Below are 20,132 nucleotides of genomic sequence, written 5' to 3'. Positions count from 1 at the left end.
TCAAATGCCTTGGACAAGTCACAGAATACCGCTGCTGCAACTTCGCCAACATTCAGTCGGTTGGACAGGTGCTCTAGAAAGCTAAAGATAGCATCATTTGTGCTCACAGACTCACGAGAGCCAAACTGCTGAAAACTCAATAGGCCAAACCTATTTAAAAATGAAACCATCCTCACCTTAACGAGCCGTTCCACTATTTTGGCTAAAGTAGGCAATAACGCTATAGGTCTAAAGTTAGAAGGACAGTCACGATCGCCACCCATGTAAAGAGGAATAATCATTGATCTTTTTAAGAACTCTGGGAAAACTCCAGACATAAATGAAAAGTCAATTGACTCGGCCAAGACTTGCAAAGCAACAAGCGGTAAAGCAGAAAATATTCTAAGAGAAAGCCCATCCCAACCTGATGAACTCTTATTCTTAATATTAACCATTAACTGTATAAGCTCTTCTACACTTGTGGGGGCAAAAAAGAAAGATTCCGCTACTACCATATTGCTGAGACAGCTCCTGGGATCTATTTTTGTGAGATATTGGCTGCAAGGTTACTAGCAATATCACAGTAGAAAGAATTGAGGACATTGGAATCTAAGGTACTTGGAATAACCAAGACATTATTTTTGCCTCTTAGCTCATTTAAAATCTTCCAAGACTCTTTTGCTCTATTGGAGGAACTATTTATCCTCCTTTGAAAGTAGGTCCACTTAGCCATTTTGATTGAGTTTCTGTAAATCTTGCGGTATCTATTATAGTAATTTAAAAATGTTGCGTTGTTCATAGCGTATTTTTTAATGTAAAAAAGGGAGCGCATATTTTTCTCAGATACTCGTAAGCCCTCAGTATTCCAAGGTTTTCTATTTCGTTTTCTAATATTGACAACAGGAAAAGCAGTGTTAAAATTGTTTAATACTATTTGATCAAAGCTATGCAGTGGGTTAACAGTAGTCAATACATTATTCCAACTTGACATATTGCAAAACAAAGAGAATCTGCGGAAATTAGCTCTAGTATAAAGTCTACCGCGTCTAAACTTATTCTAGGATTCTGGAAACATACCGTTACTTAAAGAACTGTTTATAATATTTAGCAGACGGTCACCTACAGCAAAAGACAGCGCAGCCTTGGATATACCGCTCTCACCTCCTCCTACGTTTTTCAGGTTTTTTAGAATTTCTTTCATTCTTTTCATTGAAATTTTTTTAAACTCGGAAAAGATCTTATTGGGTTCAGGGGTCCTGGTAAAATGAGTTATCATATTTGGAGATTGTGGAATATTTTGAATGATACTGTCGATACTATCTACAAAATATTTATTAAATTTTTGTACAATCACCACTTCTTGATTTACCAGTTCTCCTTTAAAGTTTATTTGATTGGGCACTGTTTGCCTTTTAGCAGGTAGTAGAGTCTTAAGATTTTTTCATAATTCCGTAGGGTTGTTTTTATTTTCATCTATGCATTCTGCATAAAATTTTTCCTTTTCTACTCTAATTTTATTAACAATAATATTTCTTTTTGCCTTATACTCATCCCAGGCACCCTCACTCCTATAAAGAACAGCCCTTTTGTATAAAATATTCCTTTCATGCATAAGGTTTTTAATGTCAGACGTTATCCATTTTTTATCCACATATTATTGCTTTTGGATAATCTTGACTTTAGGGCACATTTGGTCTAAGATCGTCTCAATATCCCCAATCATAGAGTCTACCAGTAAATTTACATAGCTATTATATTTTTATTATAAAGCCTTATATAGCCAGTATATTTACAGAGCTATTCTTGTTTCAGTCAATAGCAAGCAGCTTTTCCTGTAGATGAATAGAAATATAATTTTTAAAAGATCTTTGATAAATCACGGTATCAACAGGTGGTTTTTCTTGCTGGTTAAATAAAATAGATATAATTGAGTGGTCACTGATTTTAGGGGTCAGATGTACCTTATGTGCCAATTGCTTATCATTTGTAATAATAAAATCTATTAGAGTTTGGCTTGTATGAACTATTCTGGTAGGCTCTTTCACTATTTGTTTAAATCCTTTTGAATATATAAGATTTTTCATTTTATTGCCATAAAAGGTGTGTTTAAGTAGACCAAAATTAAAATCGCCAACAATAATGTTAGTAACATTAAAACTGCTTACTTAATCTAAATATTCTTCGAGGAAGTCTAAAAAATTGGCGTCATATTTGTTTGGTGGATGATACAACACTGAACACAAATACTTAATATTACACACAGACAATTCCAAGGACAATAACCAGACACAAGAATTAACAAAAAGGACACTTTTCCTTTCATATCTAATATCAGATCTTATCAAAGCCATATAACTCCCCCTGTTCTACTGTTATTACTGGTACACTGTTCCAACTTGTACCCATCTATGTCCAGTTCGCATGGTTCGACATCAGGTCTTATGTGAGTCTCACTCAAAAGAACAATTTTAGGTTTCCAATCGTTAACCAGCAAAATAATATTATCCTGTGACTTAAAAAGAGCGAATGTACTCGAGATAAAACTGCTGCAAGTGGAATATGAGGATATCTAACATATCTACATGTCTGGGAAAACTCCAGACATAAGAAAAGTCTTGTATAAGCATCAAGTCATTCACCACTAGATATTGGCGCTTTTACACAATAAAGTTTTGTTAATTTAGATGTTATAAGAATTATTAAAATTAATAAAAGATTTGAATGAAGATGTGATATTAATAAATCTAATCTTGCGCATTTAATATAAAAATAACAGTTTACTGAAAAATAAAGTTGGTCTAAGAAGCTTTACTTAGATATGAGTAGATCTTTTAGACTGCAGCTGAAAAATGTTAACGATCCAGAGAGAATATCATGGTATAACAAAGATCCCAGATGACAAATATTGAAAATTATAACAGGACTAAAAGTCAATGTTGATGATTATAGAGAACAGAATAAAAAACCAAGGAAAATTGAAATATTGAATGTTTTCCGTCAACAAGGTAATGATATTCAGATTAAGATGGTAATATCAAGTCAATAGTCTAAATAAACTTCATGTTTCTTTAATCTAAGCATCCCATAAAGCAAGAACCTCAGGTATATCAAATCTTGCTCAATAATTCTCCTTTAGATCCAATTTCATGAAAGCTCTATTTAGTCCAAAACTAGCTTGAAAATATTCCTTTCACACAATACTTTCGTATTTAAAAATAGGTAAATGATAATTTGGCAATTTTGCTCTTCAATTCTTAGATCAGACAATCCATGATCTTACCTGAGGTCTGGCTCCTAATACCTTAGAAAATAGGGTCTGGATAAGAGTTACCCCTATAGGATATCCCAATACCGTTAGCACATAACAGACTATGAACTGAGTATAGCTAATGGTAGGGGTGTAATAGCACCATTCTTGGTTTGAAGGGCATCCAAGTAAGTCATCTCCGCAATCTAATGTCATGTTGCGCAGCTCTTTTTCACTTGTTACATTTAAAAGTAGAACTCTAAAATCGATTGCCTTATAGTACATCAATTATTTAAAGAAATATCACTGAATTGTTACCTGTGATATTGGCGAAGACTAATATTTAAGCTATTATAGTCCAGATCATATATTCTAAGAGAAAGCCCATCCCAACCTGATGAACTCTTATTCTTAATATTAACCATGAACTGTATAAGCTCTTCCACACTTGTGGGGGCAAAAAAGAAAGATTCGGCTACTACCACATTGCTGAGACAGCTCCTGGAATCTATTTTTTGTGAGATATTGGCTGCAAGGTTACTAGCAATATCACAGTAGAAAGAATTGAGGACATTGGAATCTAAGGTACTTGGAATAACCAAGACATTATTTTTGCCTCTTAGCTCATTTAAAATCTTCCAAGACTCTTTTGCTCTATTGGAGGAACTATTTATCCTCCTTTGAAAGTAGGTCCACTTAGCCATTTTGATTGAGTTTCTGTAAATCTTGCGGTATCTATTATAGTAATTTAAAAATGTTGCATTGTTCATAGCGTATTTTCTAATGTAAAAAAGGGAGCGCATATTTTTCTCAGATACTCGTAAACCCTCAGTATACCAAGGTGTTCTATTTCGTTTTCTAATATTGACAACAGGAAAAGCAGTGTTAAAATTGTTTAATACTATTTGATAAAAGCTATGCAGTGGGTTAACAGTAGTCAATACATTATTCCAACTTGACATATTGCAAAACAAAGAGAATTTGTGGAAATTAGCTCTAGTATAAAGTCTACCGCGTCTAAACTTATTCTCATTAGCTGCACTATTAAGCTTTACTAATCCCACTATTGCCTCATGGTCAGACAAACCGGCATTGATTGTTGTACACTGATTTTCGTGTTGGTTAAAATTCGTACAGAAGTAATCTATCAGTGAGGAAGAAAATGCCGGGTTGGCTGATCCACGTGCATCTTAAAATTAAATGAGTTTAACAGATTAAAAAGCATTCGATTGATTAGATTTGTCTAGAAAATTTACATTAAGATCGCCAGTCAGAATCAACATCGCATTAACCGAAAGTTCACTTAAGAGGATCTCCTTTCTAAAAACAAATCTAAATTAGCAGATGGAGATCGATACAATCCTAAAATATGCAAATTTAACTTACTGCTAAATACAATAGAAAACTCGCACACCTTTTCAATCAATAGATGATCAAATCTGTCAATAGTAATAAACATAAACTTAGTTAAAAAAGCTTTCTCTAACATAATAAGAGTACCACCATATGTATATTGCTTGCGTGAAAATTTGGAAATTAGTACATAACCAGGGATATCAATAGGGTCGTCAGACCTCAACCAGTGTTCAAAAAGAATTAACACACTAGGAAAGTTAACCGATTCTAAAAATAGTTCTAATTCGCTAACTTTTGAACGCACAGATTGAATATTAAGAAATGCCAGGGCAACTTGATTATGGAGTTTCTATTAAAAAAGAAGAAGATCCAATAGCAAGGGTGTCTATAGATTAGTCTAGTTGAGGCGTAACCGAAGACCTACCTTCGATCAAGGGTGTATCGCTGATTCTAATTTGGATGACAGAAAAGTATTTTTAACATATAAAGATAAAAGTTTGCACATAGATTTGGCAGAGTGATGGTACCTAAAATTTTGTCTGACATCAGTAATTATTTTCACAGAAAAGTTACGGTTACAGATGAAAGAATTCATAAAATGAATTGTATTGTAATATCTGCTTTTTGAGCACTTATAAATCGCATTTAATACAAACAATTACATTAGTTATCCTGCCCATTAGCAAGGATTTCATTTGGGAAAAAGATGGCAATGTACAAGAAAAATCAACATCATTCTTCGTATAGTTAACAATTAGAGGAAACGCATAATTACATAAGGTCTGGGCTGTAACATTACTAAACACAAAACCACAGGTGTTGTATGCCGAGCTCAGAATACCTGAGAGAAGAGAAGAGAAACCTCTAGCACTAGAATCACCATAAATTAGTACATTTGATTTTGCTCGTGGGTTGAAATGCGCTTTTGCTAAGCAGTTTGTAGATTTTGATTGAAGATTTGTAGTCATCAAATATTTTAAGTTACTGCTAGCGTTTCTATTTAGAGACAGGATATCCTTCTCCGCTTCAAGAGTTTTAATTGATGTAAACATGTGCGTATTAATACAATTTTTTTAGTTTTCAATCTCTGTCTGCATACTCTCAATCTTGTTTTTGTGATATTCAGTTTCCTTTTCAAGTTCAAATTTTCGTATAATATAATATTTGTGAGAAGTGAGAAATATACGTATAATATACATCTTCCAAATTTTCACCTGATCGTTAGCTCCAAATTCGGTATGACAATAATTTTGTTTCTTTTTTCCTCTTCTTCTTATGAGAAAAACCGAATTAAAAAAAAAGCTATGCATGCAAGACCTTCACACATATTTTATTTTAAATTAGTGCTTCCAAGCTATATAGTTTAATTTTAATAAATCACGTATACAAACAATGGAATTAGTTTTGTTTTTATGGCCCCATTGAACTCTTGTCTTGTGGCTGGAAAAACCTTAACAATTTAGGTCAAAGTCAAAATTAAAGGCTCCTTCTCTGACAAATATATTATTTAACCGAGTCCTTGCATTAACAAAGCAAAACATTGTAAATAATTAGCAATAATAACGCATATAATACACATAATCGCGAAAAAAAAACGCTTCGTAGCGCGCGGCACATCGTTCATTTCCACTACTACTTTTTCATGTCAAAGGTACTACTCCATCGTTTTCCCACGTGCGAGGATAATGTGGTACCCATCGAACACGAATGTTTTTAGTTTGCACCCGATCTCAGCCATTATAATATAAAACCTTAAGTTATCTTAAAACATTGTAATAACTCTGGTGTTCTCACAAAAAAAAACTATAGTGTCTCAAAAAATGTGCGATATAAGTAACTCTCGAAAAACACTAGTATGGTGGGTGATTCTAATATTGACTTTATCAAATAAAGTGTCAAAGGCCCAATTAGACTTACCGCCATACGAACCAAACTCCGGTACTTACCCTCAAAATCCCAGTTTTATCCCTAATCCGAACTACTCTCCTTATAATAATCAAGAAGGAGTTACCCCTCAAAGCCCCCGTCCTGATCCCGAGGGAAGTTATAAAAAAGACTACGGGGTGAGTAAAGCGTACCGGGGTGATATCAGAAGTTTGCTGCAAGCTTTGGAAGTTCAAGCCTCACAACAGTGTACTAATAACGTTGCTGCTCAATGGAATTTTGAGACTAACGTCAACCAGGTGACGCAGTTAGAAGCGGTAAGTGTGTTCTGAATTTTTGTGAATTTTTTTATTTAAGCTTTTATCCTTAAATTGTCTTGATCTTTATTTGTATTTTTATTTAGTGTTCAAGTTAATTTTATGTATTTGAAGGAACTACGTCTTTATATCAAAAGAATTTAAGCACCTGAAATATGAAAAAAGTAAGAGTTTTCTTACCTACAGCTACAGCTTAAGCTGTGATTTCTTTATACAGTGCATTAACGATGAAAGGAACAATTTTAGTTAAAATTTAAGTGTTTCTATACAGGGTACCTCAAGTTGAAACTAGGGCGTCAACATTGTTTTTTTTTTAATGGAACTTCCTGTATATTATGACGATTTACAATTTTATGATTAAAACATTAAAAAATAACAATATATACAATATTCATTGCAACTGATGTTCAATTTGTTGTCCATTAACTTCAATGTATTTTTAAAGTCAGTAAATAACTTCCAATTGAACCTTTTCAATCAGTTGCGGATCGATTAGTCTAATTTCTTGTCGAATTCTTAGTTTTAAATCATCAACATGATTTGGTCTATTCACATAAATTTTGGACTTCAAATAGCCCCATAAGAAAAAATCTAATGGGGTTATATCCGGTGAGCGTGGTGGCCACTCAATCGGTCCTCTTTGTCCAATCCATCTGTTAGGAAAAAATTGCATCAAGAAATTGTCAAACGGCGATGGTAAAGTGAGGAAAAAACTATATCTCGTTACTAGGTATGTCAGCCTCTTGTGGATCAGGGAATAAAACAAATAAAGCAGGAATAAGTTCAAACTGTAGAAACTTCAAGTAGCGTTCCCCGTTTAATGTTTCTTTAATGATTCGATTTTTTACAATATGTGCCTCCACATTAATTTTTTGAGGGCGCTGTGTATGGTATTCTTGGGTCCAGTGCAGATTTTTGGTTGCCCAATATTTGAAATTTTGCCTGTTAATGTGTTCATTTAACGTAAATGTAGCCTTATCAGAAAAAATAATATTTTGAATGAAATTGTTAGCCTTAAAAATGTGCTCACAAAACGGCACTCACAAAAAAAATTAATGTTGGCGTCATAGTTTCTACTGGAGACACCCTATAACCTAAATTTTCATTGCAAAGGACACATTGGCTCAAACGGACAATAAATTAAACATTAGTTGCAATAAATCTAGAATGAATTTTTATTTTTTAATTTTAAATATTTCGTTAGTTCATTGACTTTAGGCATATGTTTTTTATACAAAAATATTCAGAATATATCATAGAATTGTAAAACGTGTTCTATTTAAAAAAATTAATATTGAAGCCATAGATTCTACTTGAGTCACCCTGTATAGAAATTCTTTATTTCAAAAAACCGCGCAAATGACAATAAATAGACTTTTGAAAAACCTGCACGTTTTCTCAAAAGTCTCAAGCTTACATTCAGATTGAAAATCGGTTGGAAACGGATAGAGTATCCGTCATCTATCCGTGTTGCAATTTTTTAAGAATGTTATTTTCTGAAGCTGTCGATTAGGTCTGATGATGCATTTAGGTGCGAAACACGTGTAACTTGTTTTCAATATTAATACAAGTTTGAGACTTTTTACCAAACTTATAGTTTGTTTTTGTAATGAGCAAGTCTGCTTAAGAAAAAAATGGACAACTGCTTTTAACTTAATGTCCTATTTTAAAATACATTCTTTATTTACAAATTTTATCAAACCCTGGATCGCCTGCATTTTTGCTACAACACAATCCTGCCATAATGAATTAATAAATAATATAATTATATAGAACTGTCCCTGTAAATGAAACTTACGTTATCTTTAATACGTTGAAAGATGATAGATGTTTTCCATTAGATATTTCCATTTCTATAATTACAGCTTGAATTGGCTAGAATATACATATATTAATATCTTGGTCAGACCTTTGCCAATTAAGCAAAGCATACTTCATGGTTCTAGCTTATTTAGATCAAAAGTTATCAACCAAAAGCTCCACGATCCTCCCAGCAAAAGTTAAGTGAAGTGAAGAAAAATTTAAATGGTCTTATAACATAAACAGTTAATGAAATGAAAATAGTTGGGGGAAATAATTTCGAGCTTAACTTTGGTTTGGCATTCATGGCTGTAAATTAACTTCCAAAGAAGGTATAAGCAATGTTTGTGTCGTAACTTCTTCAAAGGGAACATTTTGATAAAAATCTCCTCAGATATCTTCTATCATCTTGGATAGAAAACTGCAGTGGTGGTTTTAGAGAAGATTATTCCATGAATTTAGCTTATGACATCAATTCGGCCAATAATTTTGTGCAGGAATGGTTTTTCCAAATCGTTCGAAAGGTAGACGAGATTCATTGAATGGCCGCCCAGATCGCCAGATTTAACTCCCCTCGATTACTTTTTATAGGGATACTTACAAAGTAAAGAGGATGTCACTAAACCAGCGAGTTAAGAAGATTAAAAAGAACAAATACGCCAGGAAATTAGAAATATTACTCCAGATGTCATTGACAACGTTTAAAAAATAATTTTTAAATCGCCTTGGTTATTGTCAGGTTGTTAACGGTGCTCAATTCGAACATTTAATTTAGATAGGTATTTCTTTAATTTTACATTTTATCATCATTTTTCGTTCAAAATTGCTTATGTAACCACTATTCATTTGTACCATATCCTTTGTAAAAAAATGCGTTATTTCTGATTATGCATTAAAAAAATGGTGTTCCATTTAAAAAACATATTGATGACGTCATATCTTTTTTTGAGTCACCCTGTACATTTAATTTCCATGTAGAAAAACCCTAGAGCTAATAATAAAATGGACAGGTTCGGGCATTTTTTTTCAGAAACGGTCCATGTCATTTTTATTGAATTTACCCGCTACTTTACGGATACACTGTATAACCTTTATATACTTAATAATTGTGTATATAATAAGTCCAACTATCCCTGATTTTTATATATGGATATCTTTAACATGTAATGGTTCACATTAGATATTTCAATTTCCATAATTACATTTTATCCATAGGAATATCTTATTTATACCATTGTTGATTAAAAAAACTTTACTTCATAGCTCTAGCTTACTTAGATCAAACCAAAAGCTTTAAGATCTTTCCAGCAAAAGATAGTTGAGGTCCTATATCATAAACGGTTAATGAAATAAGCACAGTTTTATCATAATCTTATAGAAAATTATTTCAAGTTTAATTCTGGTGTGGTGTTCATGACTGTAGATCAACTTCCAAAGAAGATATAAGCAATCTTTGTGTCATAACTTCTTGCAACTGTCATAATTTCTAATCTTATCAGATATCTTCCATGATCTTGGATATTATGGATAAGCTCCAGCAGTGGTGGTGGATTTAGAGCAGATAGAGACGATAACTTATGGAGATCATTTTGACCAATAATTTAGTGCTTTGTTCAGAACGGCCTCTTGATGTGAAGCAAAATTTAAATGCTCATCTCATTGATCCTTAAATCTATTAAAATATTTATAATGGAATCTTAAAGAAAATTACTTCAATTTTTACTTTAAATATTATATTGAAAATTGTAAATCAACTTTTAGAGAAGATATGAGCAAATTTCATAATGTCACTTTTTTATGGAGATTTTTTGAAGTTTAAGTAGTTTGATCAATATTTTAGGGTAGATAATTGTAAAGTAAATAAAGTTTATTTTACAGCTCTAGCTTACGTAGATCCAAAGTTATTAGCCAATGAGTTTGCGCAAAATCCAGGAAAGGATTTCTTGACGTGGAGCAAAAGTTATTAGTCATTTCTCAAAAACGATATGCGCAATAAAATGTATTACCTCGGAATAATCACTTGATTCCATTAGTATGCTGATGACTAGCATAGAAGATATAAACGATTTCTAAGTCGTCACTTCTTTGAAGGAAACATTTTCCTTAGCATCTAAGATATATTTTTTACAGTATTGAAACAACTTAATGTAATATTTTAAGAGAAATCTTTTTTCAGAAATTTTATCAATTCCTTGATACAGTTACATTCCTGCAGTCTAACGCTGCTATAATGACCAAGTTGGTAATTACGTAATTAAATCAATTTTACAAAAACTGTATATAACCTTTATATACTGTAAAGTATATCATCAAGTCCAACTATCCCTGATCTTAACATATGGATATCCTAAACATGTGGAAGGACGATAGTTGTTTCACATTAGATATTTCCAGAACAACCAAAAGCTTCACGATCTTTCCAGCAAAAGATAGTCGAGTTCAGATCTCATAAATGGTTAATGAAATGAATATAGTTAATGGAATATAATTTCTAGTTTAACTTTGGTATGGTGTTCATGACTGTGGATCAACTTCCAAGAAAGATATAAGCAATTTTTGTGTCGTAACTTCTTAGAAGGCTTGCATTTTGATTAAGATCTTATCAGATATCTTCTATGATCTTGGATATAGAGCTTTAGTGGTGGTTTTAGAGATGATAGAGATAGAAGTTTATTTCATGAATTGACGGAGATTAAGCCAATAATTAAGTGCTTTTTCCAGGAAGGGCCGCTTGATGTGAAGCAAAATTTAAATAGTCATAGCTTAATTAAAAAACGATCAGTGCAATAAAAGTTTATACCCCGGAATATTGCAAACAATCACCTTAAGTTCGAATTTGATTATTATGCTGATGACTGTAACTCAACTAGCATAGAAGATTTAGGAAATTTTTAAGTCGTTATCTCATTATCTAATTAATTAATTGAAACTTAAAAATAATGATTTAAAGTTATACTCTTGGAGAAGATAAAGCAAATTTCATGATGTCACTTCATTGATGAAGGCATTTGGTTTAACATCTCAGGTATCGTCGTCAAAGATCATAAATTTAAAGCTTAAGTAGTTTCGTCAATATATTAGGGTAAATATTTGTAGATTAGATAAAGTAAATTTTATAGCTCTAGCTTACGCAGATCGAAAGTTATTAGCCAATCCAGAATGAGTTTCTTGACGTAGAGCAAAAGTTAAATCCAATATCTCAAAAATGAACAGTACAATAAAATTAATTACCATGAAATATAGCAGATAATCATTTTTAGTTTAATTTTCATTACAGCTGATGACTGTAGCTCAACTAGAATAAAAGATAAAAACGATTCTTAAGACATCACTGCTTTAAAAGAAACACTTTTCTTAGCATCTGAGATACCTTCAAAGATGTAATTAGCCCCAAAGTTTGCGCTTGAACTAAGGAATCCACGGAAGTGTCTCTTGACGTGGAGCAAATTTTAAATGGTCATATCTCAAAAACAATGAGTGCAGTAAAACAAATTACCATGGAATATTGCAAACTTTTAGTTATTGTGCTGATGACTATAGCTCAACTAGCATTATAAGATGTAAATGATTTTTCAGTCGTCACTATTTTGATAGTAACATGTTCCTTAGCAACTAAGATACCTTTAAAAATATTGGATTTAGACCTTTATCAAAATTTGAAAACAGATCATTATTAATCAAATTAAGTTTATTTTACAGTTCTAGTTTACGTAGATCAAAAGTTAATATCCAAAAAGTTGGCGCTCAATCCAGAAAGTCTCTTGCGTGTAGCAAATTTTAAATGGTCATATCTCAAAAGCATTGTTATTTAAATGATTGTTAGTTAAACATCACTTCATTGAGGGGAGCATTTTTCTTAGCATTTGAGATACCTTTAGAAGTACTGGATTTAGAGCTTTAGTATCGTTATCAAAATATGAGGACGAATGATTAATAATTAAATGAAGTTTATTTTACAGCTCCAGCTTACGTAGGAAAATTTTCACTTGATCCAAGAAGTGTCTCTTGATGTGAAGCAAATTTTAAATGGTCATATTTTAAAAATTATTAGTGCAATAAAATTAATTACCATGAAATATTGCAGATGATATACTTTAAGTTCAGCTTTGATTATTATGCTGGTAACTGTAAACTTACTAGCATAATAGATATAAACTATTTTTAAGTCGTCACTTTTTTTAAAGTAATTATTTCCTTAGCACCAGAGATATCTTCAAAGATACTGGATTTAAAGCTTTAACACTTTAACTAAAATTTGAGAACTGATGATTATCAATCAAAGACAGTGCATTTTACAGCTTTAGCTTACGTAGGTCTAGAGTTATCAGAGAAAAGTTTACGCTCAATCCAAAACGAGTTTCTTGACGTAGAGCAAAAGATAAATAGTCATATCTCAAAAACGATCAGTGCGATAAAATAAATTCCAATGGAATATTGCAGATTATCACTTAGAGTTCAACTTTGCTTTTTATACTGATGACTGTAGATCAACTACCGTAGAAGATATAAACGATTTTTGAGAATTTACTTCTTTGAAGGGGACATTTCCCGTAGCATCTGAGAAACCTTCAGAGATATTAAATTTAGAGCTTTAGTATTATCATAAAAATGTAAGAATAGATAACTATTATTCAAATAAAGTTTACTGCAAAGCTTACGTAGTTTCAAAGTTATCCAGATCGATCCCGATTTTTGACGTAAAGCAAAAATTTAAATGGTCATATTTCTTAAACGACTTCTCTAATGATATTTAATCTAATATAATTTTTTCCATACTAACAAAGAAGATAATTTTCAGTGGTGACTATAGGAAAAATAATTTCCTGCCCATTTCTAATGTTAAATTAAAAACTTTAACCAAACAAGTAAATATTTAATATCACTAAATGCAATTATAATAATATCTTAAATTGATTTAATAAATGTTAATGAAAAGCACCACAATCAACCACTTATAGCCCATGGCCATTCCCACGTAAAATTAACAGTCATAAACGACTCTTATTGTCATTACTCTATCGTGAAGTCCATCCACCGGGTAAAGGTCTCTTTTCTATCTAGGTTGCATCAAATAATGAGTTTCTCATGTTTAAATTAAATATATAGTTATTCCAAGAAATAACAACAATTTAAAATCAGAATCCGCTATAAATACGTTGCTGGAATATTCCTTGGTAAAACAGAAATAATATTCTAGTAATATTTTAGGTACTAGGTACTATGTGTTGAATAGACCTTTGTCTATGAATAAGAAGTCTTCTTGAAATAAAAAGAATATTCATATTTGTTTTATTTTTAGTGGTATACCTTTTTTTTTAAAAATAGATGTAAAAAAATTATATTTTATTTTTTCTTACTTTTCAATCATATACATTTTTTTATTTGATAATTTAAACGGCCCACATAAGTATCTATCTCTAACCTGTATAGCCCAATATCTGAAACAACAATATGTTACCAAAAAGCTTTCTACGAAAAAACAAACGATGTTTTATTTTAGTTATTGTGTTGCAACAACGAATGACAATAAAACAAGTAAAACCCTTTTATCTGAACGAATTTACATTTCTTGCTGAAATTGATGGCGGCATTACCCAATGCCACGCAGGTTGAAGTGTGATAAACCGTTATCACGTATGTACTTAGGTCATTGTGTGTTTCTAGTACATAGTTTAATACTACATAGACCATATTATGTTTGGTATTAATTTTTCACCTGTTAATGAATACATAAAGATCGTTTCTAAAACAAATTAATTATTTTTGTAAATGATCTAAATAAAGACAATAAAAAATTATATTGTCTCTCGTTTGTTGTCTAATTTAGTAAATCAGGAACCCTCAAGCCATAAAATAAACAAAACCATAATTCACATAAAAACAACAAATAACTTGCAGGAAGTGTCTGATTTTGTAAATGTATTGAATGATGATAGTGTGCTTTTAACTACAGATGTTCGAAAAGACATTGAAATTTCCCCTATTATAAATAATATAAATTTTCAAGAAATAAAAAAATTGAAAGAAATAACATAGAAAACATAATTATTTTCTTACTTTTCAACAAAAGTACCCCCTAACTAGATATTCTTTGGTATATCTTAATATCCAATCTATAAGAAAAAAAATGGATGAACTTCTGATATTCTTGGAAGGGCTTAAACATCCAGGTTTTGTTTTATTATGTGAACACTGGATAAAACCTGATGAACTTGTAAATTAAGTGAATTATGTTGTTATTGATAAGTACTGTCGTTCAAATATGTTGCATGGAGGGTCATTAATTTTTTTGCATTCTGAATTGGTTAAGGAAATTAGTTTTGTAAAAGTAAGTAAGTTTGATTATTTAGCTGATGACAGGGTATTTGAATTGTCAATTATATATAGTAGCTCTATTGATCTGTATGTTATATGTTTATATAGAGCTCCTGCTGCCGCTGTAGGTGACTTTTTATTTAGACTAGAAGTGTTATTGTCTGGTTTAAATGTTTTTTCGAAAGTAATTTTATGCGGAGATTTTAATATTGACTGGTCAAATCTGTCTAATAATTTTACAAACCAAATGACTTACCTTTTAAGGTCTAATAATAATCCAACTAGAATAACTTCTAACTCTATCACTCAAAATGACTATGTGTGCACCAACATAAATGCAAATGATTTTAATTATAATGTTATAAATTCAGGGCTCTCTGACCATGAGGCTATTGCATGTGATTTTTGCATAGGTCACAAGAGTCAAATGAGGGGAAAAAGATGGGGCAGAATTTATAGCAAAAAAAACTATAGTAGCTTCTTGCAACTGGGTAGATCAGAGGATTGGCAGCGTGTTTTGTCTACTGCAAGCCCTTTAGAGTCATTTCACGCAATTATTTGTGAAAATTTTAATAAATGTTTTCCGATAAAAACCTTAAAAACGAAAACAAAAAAAAATTGGATTACCAAGGGTCTTAAGGTGTCTGCTAGAAATCTTAGATCACTGCACTATATTCGGAAATTTTATATAAATAACATTGCTTTTATTAACTATTCTAACAGATATAGAGCACTATACAGACTAACAATAAAGACTGCAAAGTAAAAATACTTTAAAAGTCGCTTAGGAAATTCAAATAATGTTCAGGGGGAGGCTTGGTAGATAGTAAATGAACTAAAAGGTAAACGGGGCAATATTGTAAAGGTAAATATTGAACCTGATAGGCTGAATAACTTTTACTGTCCCATAGGTAGTAACATAGCAAGTCAATTTCGGGGTTTTTCCAACTAGGAACAGTTTTTTGAGTATAGGGCTGGACCAGATTCTTTCTTCTTTTTGCCAACTGATCTAGTTGAGCTTAAGTCTACTCTAAAGGAGGTAAAGAAGAAAAATACGTCTGGCTATGATGAACTTAATGTACGGTTATTTTTTAATTTACCTGATTCGGCACTGGAGGTACTTGTATCTGCAATTAATCATTCTTTCAATAATGGCCAATTTCCCAATTATCTTAAAGTAGCCAGAATCATGCCTTTGTTTAAGGGGGGAGCTTCAGAATCACCATCTTCTTACGGACCAATAGCATTGCTTTCCACCCTCTCAAAAATCATCGAGAAATTGGTTAAAAAGCGACTTATGTCATATTTAGCTGAAAAGCAAATTATAAGATCGGAGCAATTTGGGTTTCAAAGTACCAAGGGAACATCAGATGCAATCTTTTCATTCTTTGAGTCCTTATTTTTGAGCTTGAACAGTGGTGATATTGCTGCAGCAGTGTTTTGTGACTTGACCAAAGCATTTGACTATGTTAGTCACGAAATATTGCTGTGGAAGCTTGAGCGGTATGGATTCAGAGGTCTGGCTCTTCAGTGGTTATTGATAGATGCATCATTATTGATTTATTTGAGGCAGTTAAATTAATTTCATTTATCCAGTTGAATAAATTTGGTTTATGTATTAAGCCTGAAAGTAACAATTTATGAGATTTTATGGTCTCACTAGTGATTCATAATTTTGTGTTTAGGTTGAATATATTCTTTATTTATTCTAGGCAGTTGAAATTATTTTTTAATTAATTAAGGCAGTAAAAGTAATTTCTTCTATCCCTTTTAAAACACTTGTTTAAAATTCCAATGCCAAAAATGTATAATATTCTATGATCCCAGTATTACATGTCATTTCATTATTGATCAATTTTTTTCATGCAGCTGGAATTATTCATTATTTAGTCCAGGCAATTAAAGTAATTTCTTCTATCCAACTAAATATATTAAAACCTGTTTATATTTCTAACCACTGGCTGAAACCAAAAATTTATGTGATTTAATGGACTCACTAGTCATTCATAATTTTGTTTTAATGTCGTTGAAACTATTCTTTTCAATGTATATAAGCTTTAAAAAATTGTATACATTTCCATTGCCTGGAATTGAAAATATATAATATTTTATGGCCCCTGTATTAATTTCACTATTGATGAATCATTATTTATTTTTTTCCATGTAGTCAGAATTATTCATTATTTATTCCAGGCAGTTAAAGTGACTTATTCTATCCGTTTTGATCAGTTGAAGTATAAAAATATATTATAGAAAATAATTTAACATTCCAACTATATGGGAAAAAATTAAGAATAATTTCAACTACCTGGAAGAAATAAATAATGATGCTTCAATAGCAATGTCGAGGAAATTCAAAGAATTTTCAATTCCTGACAATATTTTAAAAAAATTATCAAAAGAAATAGAAGAATATACTTTAACTAACTGGAATAAATAATGAATCATTCCAACTACATGGAAAAGAGTAATTTCTTCTATGCAGTGCCATTGCCTAAAACTACAAATTTATGGACTCACTAGCCATTCATAATTTTGTTTTTAAGTAGTTGAAACTATTCTTTATTTATTCCAGGTAATTGAACTCATTCCTTTTGTCCCATTATTCTTTTATTATTTTTTTCCAGGCAGTTAAATTATAGAAATGCATAATATATATAGCATTGCGTGGAACTGAAAACATATAATATTTAATGGCCCCTATATTAATTTTCCTATAGACGCATCATTATTTATTTTTTCCATGTAGCTGGAAGTATTCATTATTTATTTCAGGCAGTTAAAGTATATTCTTCTATTCCTTTTGATGTTTTTTTTTTTAAATATTGTCAGGAATTGAAAATTCTTTGAATTTCCTCGACCTTGCTATTGAAGCATCATTATTTATTTCTTCCAGGTAGTTGAAATTATTTTATTACTTTTGATCAGTTGAGTATAAAAATATAGAAATATATAATATTTGAACTTTTTTATATTTTTAACTATTGCCTGAAACTGAAAATGTTTGAGTTTATTCGACTGCATTTTTGAGGAGTCTATTTATGATTTCCAGTTAGTTGAAATTACTCTTAATTTATTTTAGGCTTAATTTATTCATTTGTTTTTCATATAGTTGGGTTTCATATAGTAACATTCAAACAAGATTGGATAACATCCAACATTGCCATTCATCTTTTATTTGAATAAATAATTTAATATTCCAACTATATGGGAAAAATTGAATAAATTCAGAATAATTTAAACCGCCTGGAAATTAATGATGTTTCAATAGTGAGGTTGAAGAAATTCAAATATTTTCAGTTCCAGGCAATATTTGAAAATGTAAACAAGCTCTAATATACTTCAATTGATCAAAAAGAATTGAATAATATACTTTAACTGCCTGTAGTAAATAATGAATCATTCCAACTACATGGTTAAAAAAGTAATTTTTTTTATGCGATTGAAGTATATAAATATGTATATTAAAAACTTGTTTAATTTATATAATCATTGCCTGAAACTACAAATTGTGTTGAAAAGTTGAAATTATTGTTTATTTATTCCAGGCAGTTCAAATTATTTCTTTTATCCTCCTTCATCATTCTTTTTTTTAGAACAAATAATAATAAAAACGTTAGAAGTGGATTATTCTTGTTTCAAATAAGGTTTCAACTGCCTGAAAGAAATAAAATACGTTTTCAAGCAGTTCCTTTTATAAGCGTTTAATGTACAAAGCAAATATATTTAATTAAGTTTCTTTCAGGCAGTTTATTTTTAATAATTTCCAAGTAGTTTTCAGATATAATTTTCTATATACCTGCAAGAGATTTATTAGGCAATTCATGTAATTTTTACACCCTAGGAGTATGGATAAAATAAGACTTCAACTGCGTGGAATAATTATTTCAATATCCTGTAATAAACCAATGATAAAATCAACTAGTTGAAAAAAGCAAAATGCATGATTAAAAGCTGCATTAGCTGCTTAAAAAAGACGATTTTAACTGGTTTTTCTTTGTAAATATTTTGAGTAGTCCAGATGAATAAAGTTTTTTTGGAATAAATAAAAAAATTAAACGTGGTCTTTCATGAATAAGTTGGGCAATTATTGAAGAAAACTATTTGTTTCTAGCTAACGCTTCGAATTCTTATATATGACCCTTATTCTATATGTTAGATTTTTTTTTTCAATTTTGATTGCTAAATAATGGATATAAAAAAAAATTAAGAGTTCCAGTTTAATTTGTCAATTACGCCGCCATTAGTCATATTTAAACGCCAAGTGAAGCATCATTCATATTTACCCACACCTTCAATGCATAAATACAGGTATTTATATGTACCAATTGTTTTTCTCCATAGCAGGTAATCATTCAAAACAATGAGTACAATGTTTCATTAAAAATGCAGAATATTCCACATGTGATTATTACAAATTCGTATCCATCACCGCAAAGTAATATACATACACAAAAAAATTTAAATAAATTTAATCATTGGATTAATAATTCAATTTTAGTATGAGTAAGACATCAATCAACCCGCCTATTTTCTCAGGATTTTCCTAATTTATTCAGGATGATACATGTCATGGGAGTATCGATTTAAGTACCGTAAAGCTACCTGATTCATTAAAACTATTATGTTATTATTTTATGTCTGGAAAAATAAATTATATATAATTACGTACCTATATATACGCATTAATATTTACTATACGTTTTTTGTCGTTGAGTCATTAATTTTGTAATTTAAAAATCATCAAATTGCTCCTGCGGTTTATTACGGCTTTTTAGAACCAAAAACGACCAATTAGTAAGTATCTTAATAACAGGAAGTATATGTTGGTTATGTTATTAATATTAAAAATAATAATAAATATGGAAGATAAGGCATCCCTTATATTAGGATTAATGAGCTTCAGCTTAATGTTTTGTGACGCATATCTGGTACACACTTAATAAGCTAATTTGGGATCCTAAGTTGACGCGGTAATGTTGGGAAAACGTTTTTTACAACCGAACTAATTTATAGAAGTTTTCTTTTGTATTGATATTATCTCGACTATACACTTTTTTTACAAATTACCTCCGCTAATTTTTTAGCATATTTTACTTATTTAAAAATAAATTTTATTAATTTACAATATCCAATAATATACTAGTCAATTCAAAGGTTTAATATAAAAAAAATAAATAAATACACTAAATAAGATTTCTAGAAATTTTACTCTCCTAAGATTATATAATTGC

General features: G+C 30.7%; 1 protein-coding gene across 1 annotated transcript in view; it reads left to right on the top strand.

The window, feature by feature from the left end:
- Positions 1-6,212: 6,212 nt before the first annotated feature.
- LOC126748254 (angiotensin-converting enzyme) overlaps positions 6,213-20,132 on the top strand; it is a 159,689-nt gene continuing 145,769 nt past the window's right edge. The window contains exon 1 of the mRNA XM_050457357.1: positions 6,213-6,783. Within this exon, the coding sequence (XP_050313314.1) occupies positions 6,403-6,783 (381 nt within the window). The 5' untranslated portion in view covers positions 6,213-6,402. The remainder of the gene's footprint in view (positions 6,784-20,132) is intronic.

Source organism: Anthonomus grandis, chromosome 22 (assembly GCF_022605725.1).
Source record: "Anthonomus grandis grandis chromosome 22, icAntGran1.3, whole genome shotgun sequence".
Classification (NCBI taxonomy): Eukaryota; Metazoa; Arthropoda; class Insecta; order Coleoptera; family Curculionidae; genus Anthonomus; species Anthonomus grandis.
The sequence above is the reverse complement of the archived record's forward strand: the minus strand, read 5'-3'. Positions and strand labels throughout refer to the sequence as shown.